This window comes from Conger conger, chromosome 10, assembly GCF_963514075.1.
Source record: "Conger conger chromosome 10, fConCon1.1, whole genome shotgun sequence".
Lineage (NCBI taxonomy): Eukaryota > Metazoa > Chordata > Actinopteri > Anguilliformes > Congridae > Conger > Conger conger.
In genome coordinates, this window is record NC_083769.1 from 19,997,473 (window position 1) to 20,008,158 (window position 10,686).

At 44.0% G+C, this 10,686-nt stretch overlaps 1 protein-coding gene across 1 annotated transcript in view; it reads left to right on the top strand.

Moving 5' to 3' along the window:
* Positions 1-3,746, top strand: part of LOC133138897 (probable phospholipid-transporting ATPase IIA) — a 57,015-nt gene extending 53,269 nt beyond the window's left edge. The window contains exon 28 of the mRNA XM_061258031.1: positions 2,054-3,746. Coding sequence (XP_061114015.1) covers positions 2,054-2,190 — 137 coding nt within the window. The 3' untranslated portion in view covers positions 2,191-3,746. The remainder of the gene's footprint in view (positions 1-2,053) is intronic.
* Positions 3,747-10,686: the final 6,940 nt, after the last annotated feature.

A 10,686-nucleotide genomic window follows, 5' to 3' on the forward strand; every position in this document is an offset into this window, starting at 1 on the left:
GCAGTGCACATGTTCGACTGCGTCAGAATTTTTCCTAAATTTGCCGGTCGAGTAACTTCAGTCATTCGAGATTTATGCGGTCATGTCATTCACACCAGTGGAGCACCCCAGAGCTCAGAGCAGCCGCTGCCATTTCACTGAAGTAGCAGTACGGGAGCGTTCTCAGGTCATTAGCAGATACCCGATGTAGTCAAATGAAAACTGAAATTTGTATTGACTCATTAACTACACTACACTACAAAGTTTTGGCAGGTGCTTGATTTTATTTACTGCTCTCTTTCATAGTTTTTATTAGCGTTCCCGTCTCTCAACAGCTCACCCCTCTCTGTTTCCGTATTTACTTTGTATGTGGGGTGAGTGTCGGTTTATAACCTGTTTCGTTTGAGTAATTCAGTCATTCTCACTGAAACATAATTTGTGTAATTGACACTCTTTCATGCAGAAACGCGACTCAATTCCCATGCATTCACACTGAATCCTGATAACATAATTCATATTCATTAACACTGAATCCTTATTTAAATAATTCACATTCATTCACTCTCAAACCTGTTTAGCTCTTTTGCGTGCATCCGCACTGAAACCTGATTACATAATTCATATTCATTAACACTGAATCGTTATTTAGATAATTCACATTCACTCTCAAACCTGTTTAGCTCTTTCGCATGCATCCGCACTGAAACCTGATTACATAATTCATATTCATTAACACTGTAACGGTAAAGGCCTTTATCCATTTGACAGAATAGGCTGCAGGGGAATTAAGACAGATGTGTTCACACACGGGCTGCTCATTCAGTTCGCAGTGCTCTGCACAGTAGTGGTCTGAGGCTGCCCAGGAGTTTACGGTGGGAAATAATCGCCTACACGGCGACCACATTAGAGAGAGGTCAGCAGCCACTGCTTAACAGCCCAGCGTGACACATGACGGGAGCATACATTTCCATTATCCCTCCTTCAGTTTTAATTAGAGTCTTCCTGAGCCTTACTTTAGCTCAGGGTTATTCTCTCTGGTAGCCAGCGTGTGATTGTGGGCACAGCGTCACGTCTTTTCCAGCCGGCGCTCTTTGAGGGAACCCAACGAGGCCTCCGTGGAGTTATTTTTCTCCACTCCGAGGAGGAAAAAATAGGTTTCCGGGTAAAACAGCATTGTTTTTGAGCAAAACCATCTTGTGTCCACAAAGCCCAGGGCAGTCACTTTGAAGGAGAGCGCGGTTGTTTTAAATGTGGGCCTCGTGGTTTGACCGGCAGTAAGTGAGTTAACCGTGGGATGAGCGTGTACAGATGAGGGAAAGACCCAAAACACCGGCCTGCACTTGGGGGTATGATGGTATCACTCAGGGCATTTAGGGTGATTCCATGAGGGTACCAAACCCCGGGGGATGGATTTTCTAAACTTTGGCAAAGTGTTTGCCATCTCCAGCCAATTTATGGCTGGGTGGTTATTCAACGGGCTGGCATTTGTTTTACATCTCCATAGTCATGAACAGGCAATACATTTTTTACTTTCATGGTAAACAGGTAAAACAGTTCTTTGATCAACAGTTCAAAAGATTCTCCAAGGGAACCGTGAATATTTGTACATAGATAATCAATGTGTTTTTGTATGATAATTCAGAGTCTATCCATAGCCCCAGATATTTAGTGAGTAGTGCAGCAGATTTACGTCCTTGCCTTGTACCAATAGCAGGGTGTAAGGCTTTGTCTGATTAAGAACTTTATTTGTAGTAAACCAGTTCTGTATCAGATCAAAGTCTGACTGGAGAGAAGCAATTAACGATGATACATTTGAAATGGCAGTATAGATTCCTTAGATTTTAGGTTTTGCATAATAATAATGAGGGTTCATTCATAAAAATTTGAAGGGGTCCTAAAACAGAGCCTTGTGGAACACCTATATTCAGATCAAGATCATCAGACTGGTCCCCTCCAATAAACACACCCTATTCCCACCACAGATATGCATTGAGCCAGGTATTGTAATGTCGTTGTAATTGTAATTGTATTGTCCGTCGCAGTGACTAACTCGACCTCCCTCCCTCTGACCCAGACGTCTACTTCATCGCCACCCTGTCGTTCCTGTGGAAGGTGACGGCCATCACCCTGGTCAGCTGCCTGCCACTCTACATCCTCAAGTACCTGCGACGGAGGTTCTCTCCGCCCAACTACTCCAAGCTGACCTCTTAACCCCTCCCCTCCCCCCCGCCTCCTCCTCCCGTGGCCGCTTTCTCTTACCCGCGAGGGGGCGGATCTTGCGCTCGCCTCAAACAGAGCCCGTTTCTCTCCGGTGCCGCGATTGACCAGAGCCTGCTGATCGCCCCTCCCCTTTATTCAACGCTGGCGGGAAAGTTGCTGTGGAGATAGAGTGAGAGTAAAAACATATTTCCAGAGAGAATTCGCAAAGTATGGTCTCCTCAGTCCACTCCCCCAGGGGTGATTTTATGCCATCTTTCCAGTGTGCTTGTGTTGCACTTGGTTTTTTATTTTATTTATTTTGATGGCAGTTATCTTGTGCGCCGATCAATGAAAATACACTACATAGCCGCAAAAGGCAGCCTCTTTTCCGTAGATATTCACAGAAACACTAAACTTATGAGTGAAGAGTATCACCTTAGCTAATATGGAAAATTGAAGTGACCGACGTCTGATAGGCTAGTTTCTTATGCATGTTGACATACGCGGTACATAAAGAGCGATTGCATTAATAAGCAACCTCCAGATTAATTAAGCTCAAATGCACTGATCTGGACTCTCGCTTGTGGGAAAACTGGAGTCTCACTTTCGGAAAACCTTTGAGACGTTACCTCTCAGTGGAAAACTAGCTGGGCATTTCTAGCCACAGGATCGATGCATGTCCTGTTACGATGCTGTTGGCCGTTTTAGTGCATTATGGGAAATGTTCATCATTGAGATGACTCAAATTAGTCTTTTTGAAGGCTTTGGAACATATATGAGTGGAAAAGGGAGTCTTGCTGACACCCTCCAAAATGCTTAACTCCAGTCTGTTTACACTGGAATTAGTCTGAGACTGAATGTCCTGTGGTTTTAAGAAATATTTATTATTAGCGAACATAGCTGCACTACCATTTGCACAATGCAGCAGGGGAGGTTAATTACACTGGACTTGATAAAGATTTCCATTTGTATTTATTGAAATCATCTCATGTAAATATTAAAATGTCTTCAAAATGGCCGTACATTCTGTAATGTTGGAAGTTAAGTCCTGTGCAATATTCAGTTCATACTGGCATTTTTGTTTTCCTTCTTTTTCAGTAAGTGGGCTTAACGCATGCATGGAAAGGTGCAGCTTTGTAAACTTGCTTGTGTGTGTGTGTGTGCGTGCGTGCGTGCGTGCGTGCGTGCGTGCGTGTGTGGGGAGGTGTTTGAACGTTTGTGTATTTGCGCAATTGTAAGTGCATATGGATTTGCTATTGTGTATACATTTGTGTGCGTTCATTTGTGAGCACTTGCGTTCATGTTCCTATTTCTGTTTGTGTATGCTCTTCTGTGTGTGTGTGTGTGTGTGTGTGTGTGTGTGTAGTATGCTTGTGTATGTGTGTGATTGCGTGTACCTGGGTACGTGTTCATGCACATTTGAGCTTTCACCACACGCAAACTGGTGTGTGTTTGGGTGTGGGTGTGTGCGTGCATGCATGTATTTGCTCGTGTGTATGTGTGGTGCCTGTGTTCGCGTGTGTGTTTGTGTGTGTGCATGTATGTATGTGCATGTGTGTAGTGCCTGTGTGTGTAGTGCCTGTGTGTGTGCATGTATGCACTGGGTGTGTGTGTGTGTGTGTGTGTGTGCGTGCGTGCGTGCGTGCGTGCGTGCGTGCGTGCGTGCGTGCGTGCGTGCGTGCGTGCGTGCGTGCGCGCGCTTGTGTGTGCGTGTGGGTGCGTGTGGGTGTGTGTGTGTGTGTGTGTGTGTCTGTCTGTTTCAGTCTCAGTCTCAGTCTCAAGCCAGGCAGAGCAGAGGTGTGTGCTCTTTATTTTTACACTGTGATTCACAGTTCCAGACAGACAGACCGACAGACAGACAGTGAAACGGTCATTGTCCCTGAGGAAGGCCCGCGAGCGGAAAGGTCAGTTATGTCTGCGGAGCCGGTCAGCACTGGACCACAGACAAGTGGCTGGGGAAGCCATCTCCCCGCCTGGCCACAGGCCCGTCTAGCAGCACATCAGTGTCTGCTGGCTGCTGTCCACGCTAACGCTAGCCACACTGTTTCACGCCGCGTGACTCAGCTGTAATTACCCCTCCCGGGAGCTCCGTAACTACGGCTACCTTTTCACTGAGCCCGCCAGACTGAAAGACCGAACGTCACGCTGCTAAAAACAACACTAGAAAGCGCGCATTCCATTGGGCAGCCAAACCTCGACGCGTTTCAGTCAGCGATGCACAAAAAGGGATTATTTTAAAGAACAAATTTTGTTCTCTGGCTTAGCATAATGTATAGTTACTCACACACTTTAACACACGTTAACCATTATTAAAATGAGGCAAAATAGCTGGGTGTAAGTGTTTGCGGATGATGTGATGTATGCACTTTTTGTTTTTACTTGTGTGGAAAATTGCTAACACTACTCTCAAGGATCACACAAAAATAACACTAGACCCTGATTTCTTTACTGTGGATAAAAGGGTTTATTCAAATTTCATTTAATGGTGCCAGGAATGCATATTAGCTGCTTTGAGGAACTTGTGCGTTTATCGAATTGGAATTGGACATTTGTTGTCGTGCTTTTCAGTCCCTCTGAATCCCTCGTGTTGACTACTGACCCCTGAATTTGAGTAGCTTTTTGCACGGAACTGACTTTTCTCATGAACTGATGGCATATTTCTGCTGTTATGACGTGGATGTAGTTACAGTATAGATCTGATGTCCAACTTGTGTAGACTATACAGTGGCAGTCACTGCAAGAACTACATTTTTTGCTGTTGTTTTTTGTTTTTTTGTGTGTGTTTTTGTACCTTAATATGTTGTGACCTTGACCAAATGTAAATAATTAACAGTCCTTTTATTTATTATTTTTTTGTCGGTAATTGCACACTGAAGTTACGAGAACAAAAAAAGGGATGGTTTGTGTTCATGAGTATCAATGGGAATAAAAGCATTTTATGTTGTTTCTTATGTTGTGTACCTCAACTTATTTATTTTAAATTCCATTGGTGATGCTTCTGCTTGGCTTGGAAAATGCACACAGCACCAGACCAGCAACTCGAACTAGCACTGTTCCCAGTGCAATCTCTGACCCCACTAATGCTACAACATAACATAAATGAGAAAAATTGATTTCTCATCAATAGATATCATATTCAGCTCCAGAGGGTTATTTTCCAGTAGTAGTTTGTGGGAATCCTAAAACATATCCACAATTCACAAATATAGCCCACAGAGGCAAATTAATATGTAGTAACACAGTAAATGTCTGATTGTATGATAAAGGACTCTGGGATTGTTTTGAAAGCACTCCCGGTAGTGTTCCAAATATAACATTTTTTAGATAACCAGACCGCACAGCCAGGTTTCATGAATGACTCAGGTGGGTGTGTAATAGGCCTGATGTTTGCTCTCAGTCTTGTGGAGCCTGGGTCAGCGCTGACCCGAATCCTAGACAGAACCCTGTTACTGTAGAAAGCAAAAAAAAACAACAGGCAATTAATGGCAGAAATGCCGGCTTTGGGGCCCGTTTCCATCCGCGGGTGGGGGCGAAAGTGACTGAGCATAAGAAACGGGTGCGACTTCACGAAGTCCCCGGCTTTCTCAGAACAAATAAACACCGGCCCGCACGAAAACAAGGGAGGCCCGCGACGCTTCCGGAGTCAAACAGCGAGCGTCTGACGGCGCTGTTTTCACAGACTGGAGACCGTGAAAATGGTTTCTCGGCTGCCGAGGCTTGACGTTACGACACACGCGAGACTCGCTGCTGCTGGAGGCCCAATGCCGTCTGACCGGCCTTCATTCCAGACAGATACTTAAAATCACTTTAAAGCCATCTTGTTTTTTTCTCCTTGGGTTCATTTTTTATTTGGGCAGTTTAACCTCTCTCCACAGGCCTGTGGTGTAATATGTGGTTCAAGATGAGCTGAATAACAAGCTGCAGGCTAGCCTGTCCTGGGAAATGACCTCAGCCGAGTAGCCCTGTGTGTGATTGTACCATTTTCAGGTCACGCTAGATCTCTGGCCTGGCCTACAAACGATGCAGACTCACAATGCAGAAGTCATGAAGTGAGCTGATATCCACGCAGGCCAAGAATACAGCACATGGACTTTGTAGTGTTTGCATTTCCACCTTGCAGGTTGTCTGAATGATGAAACAGATTGTTGGGTCTTTGATTGGCCCAGACAATTTGTGATTGGGAACACAAACCCCAGAATTACCCATACCAGCCATTGTAAAGCCAGAATTCCCTTCCTCAGACCTCTATACTTCATTGCACACAAAGCCGAGCCAATCGAAAGCATAGACTAAAAGTGAATTCATATCTTTTTTAATGCCATAGAAATCAAGTTATCCCTTGAGGTGTTAGTTCGGTGAGTTAATATTCAGAGAGAAATAAATAAATGGCAGGCTTGTTTGAGAACCTAAATTGGTGACTGATATTTTGCTGTGGCTTTTAGACATTCCCATAGGCTTTAGCCATTGTCATTCACTGATGTCCTGTACCACTCCTGACACCCAGTAGCCAGTGAACCACTTTTAGCCAGAAGAGGGCACTAAGATGCTAATCTCAGCTAAACAGATTCACCCGGGAAGCTGATGCACTGAGTTTGTGTTAAATTCAGTCTGGGTAAGAAAAATATGTATCGTTTTAATCATCATATAATCATGGCACAATGATGTTGCCTTCATCATGACCTACAAGGGAGAGACGCGTTCAGTAAACACATTGAGGTGTAATCTTAAAAGCTGGATTTTTAGGTGAAAAAATCAGGCAATAACTCAGCCTTCCCTGATTGACTGGGGAAAGTCGTAGCGCTGTTGTCTGATGAGGGCGGAGAAGTGGGCAGGCAGGCATAGCCAGCTGGTGAGAGGCCCAGCGGGGAGGTTGGCTGGAGTGTGTGGTGCAATCATAATCTGTAGATGGGAAGGGGCAGTACCATGCTCAACCTGGTATGCCAGCATGAGCGATTTGAGTTGAATGTTCTGCTAGCAGAATGCAGGGTATTCAGACGTGGTGTGGAATGTGTGAATTTATGCAGGTCTAAGGCCAGGCAGGCTGCAGCATTCTACACCAGGCACCCCACCCGGTAGGCCAGCCAGCCAGATGTTCCAGTAGCCCGGACGAGAGATGGCCAGGGCTTGTGTAAGTAGCTGTGCAGCCTCTTCTGTGAGAAAGGGCTTTAAATGGAGAACCTGCACGACCTGAGCGGTTTATTCACCGTTAATGTTCTTCACAATTTCCATTTCCATCATACGGATGAAGATCGCTGTCAAAAATCTTCATTGGCTTCAATATTTAAGGCTTTTGTCTAAAATTCAATTTCACAAACCAACGGATAAAAACAGCCAACAGCCATGTTTTATTCAAATTAAATGAAAACAATCTTGGCCAAGAATATTCCTGCCTGAAGCTAGCTGCAGAGGACCTGAGTGCCAAGCAGCCCTATGAATTTCCATGTTTTGCATAATGTGTTTAGGATTTACAATTTCACTACTTTGATTGGCCTGAATCCCAGGGTTGGCAGGTGAAAATGTTCATCCAACTCCTTACACTCAAGCCAAAAGTGGATGAATGCACTGTGGAGTTGTTTGTTTTTGCTGATATAAATCCAGTCCAACTTAACCATTGTATTGGCTTGACTTACTCATCTTTTACTTTTTGCTAGCCATGTAGTTCTGTACCAGTTGTTATAAAGTAATATATTACAGACATAACAGGTTTAAATTCACAGTAATGCATGCCTAATTTAATATTTTTTTCTTACATTTTTATTAGACTCTCATTCATGTAACTTGACAGTGCAAATAATTTCTTTAAAGATGGACTTTCCTTCACTATGCAGTTTTCCCACTTAATGTGTCAACTGGAGTAGAAACCTGGCCTCTTTAAAAGCACAATTAAACTAAACATGGGAGCAAGCACAATACAATACTAATACCAAAAACTTGAGTTCTCTCCAATAATTTTTTATAACTTATTATTCCATGGTACAAATGATTAGTTTATACGGTTAAAGAAACATTTTCTTTATGCTTGCCCTGGAGTTAATTTTTTATATGTCCCATAAAGACTGTAATTCCATCCCTAAATTACTGCAACATGCATAAATCATTTTAATTCTACACCCCCTGGGTTTCAGAGCTCAACAAAGCCTTCAGCTCCACTGCTCATGGAGCATCGCCATTATTGTACAGATATCACATCGCGTCCACGACTGCAGTGTAGTGAGCCCCGAGGAAGCTAGTTTGAATCCAGAATTCTCTTCAGTGCAGACTACACTTTTTCATCCCACTATTCTTAAATACACCAAGAGATTTAAAAGGTGAATTGTGCACCAAACTCAAAACAAAGACACATCAGAGTGCATACTATCACACTACTACTTTGCATTCATAATCTTTCATCTCTTCCAAAACATTGGCAGCAATTCTTATTATGACCTGTTTTGACAGTTGTTGGAACCGTTGCTCGGAGGTGGAACAATTCCGCTTCTAAGAGCCCAGTTAAATCTACACATTTTATTTGTTTATCCGTCCATCCAAGCTCTGATGAGCCCACGGTTGAACATTAAAGCTGGAAAAAGTGTCTCACTGTCGATGACGTCTTTTTTTTGTTTTGTTTCGTTTGTTTCGTTTGGTCTGACAGAACTGGCCCCTCCGGACATTTCGCCTGCATGTGAAACGCTGTGTGTGAAATCAAAGAGGTTGTGACATTGTCAACCAGGGTCATCCAGAATGTGGAAGTAGAAAAAAATAAAGGCAATGGCTGGAACATATGAGTTCTATTGTCTTGTAAAATTATTTGAATTTGAGGGACTCATAATTATGTCTCCTGCGTATTGTAGGACTTTGTACATGTGCTCAGACCACAGAAAAGCCATAGTCCCAGGCACTGTCCAAACTGTACTTCCTGACAGTTAAGTGTTCAACAGAATCCAGACGGACTCAGCATGTGTATAAACCAAACGGAAAGACGGCTGCAGAGATTATCCCAGTCTTGCCCAAGAATTTTAAGCCTGAGACCAACTCAGCCATGATGAATGAAGGAACTAATCTGCTGGGGTCCAGCAGGCAGAGACTGAGGCCAGTGTGCACGACCAGCCTGTGCCAAAAAGGAGAGGTTCAGCTTGTGATTGTTCCTGCAGTACACTGGAGTTGAAACACAAACACACAGTGCACAGGAGTAGAAAGATATGCACAGTACTGCCATGACACTTTCCCGCAGAGGTGACCCCAGTGACCACTTCAGCCGTGCCCAGTGGAGGTAAGCGAACCTGGCCCCTGAAAGAGGACAAACTGGCACTCCTGCTCCCTCCAGGGCTGTTCCATGGCTGTATGCTGTATCCTTCCATAGCTGTATCCAGGCCCTTTCTATTAGGGGCCAGCCTGGGGCCAGTGTGAGTATGGTGGTCCTGCTGCGGTGAGCATGGGCCCAGGAGAAATTTCCGCCCAACAGGTGAGAAGTCTTGAGTCGCTCACTGGCTTCTTGTGCAACGAATGGCTGTTCTATGATTTATGCAGAGGGGCGGCGGTGTTGGGTTTATTAAACGGTGACGGAAATAGTAGTAATGATGATGAAAGAATATCAATAACCTGACTGAAGATTGAGATGATGATGATGGTATCAATGATTTATGACGGTGATTCCCAACACTGTTCCTGGAGATCTCTACTGTCTTCTATGTTTTCACTCCCACCTTAACAAAGCACACCTCATTAAACAGCTAGAGATCCCTTTGAGCTGCTAATTAGAATCAGGAGTGCTTTGTTTGGGTTGAAATGAAAACCTACAGGATGGCAGATCTCCTAGAACAGGGCTGGGAACCACTGATTTATGATAGTAATAACAATACTGAAGATGATTATGGAGATGTAGATTGTGCTTATGATGAGGATGACAATCCCAACAATAATATTTGATGTTATTTGATGAGAACAGTAATAATGATGATGACGATGATGGTGATGACAACCGCACTGAAGATGATAGCAGTAGGTGGTGATGATGATTGTGGTTAAGATGATAACAATATGGAAGATGATAACAGTAATGGTGGTGATGATGATGATGATGATGGTGGTTAAGATGATAACCATATTGAAGATGATGATGGTAATGGTGGTGATGATGATGATGTTGGTTAAGATGATAACAGTAATGGTGTTGATGATGGTGGTTAAGATGATAACCATATTGAAGATGATGATGGAAATGGTGTTGATTATGGTGGTGGTTAAGATGATGAAGGTGATAACAGTAATGGTGATGATGATGGTGATGAAGACAATAACAGTATTAAAGATGATAACAATAATTCTGGCTCACGCTGTACCACAGTAACACTGCTGTGTGGAACAGACTGCATTCCCCTCGGGCAGCTGGGCTGATCCCACTGCTGCCGCGTACCATCTGCTTCACACTCAGCCCAACGAGCCTGCTAACTCCCCGCAGACACACTTAGCTCTTCTGCTTCCTCATCCTCATCTGCACTGCTTCCTCCTGCCTGGCAAAACTTCCCCTGT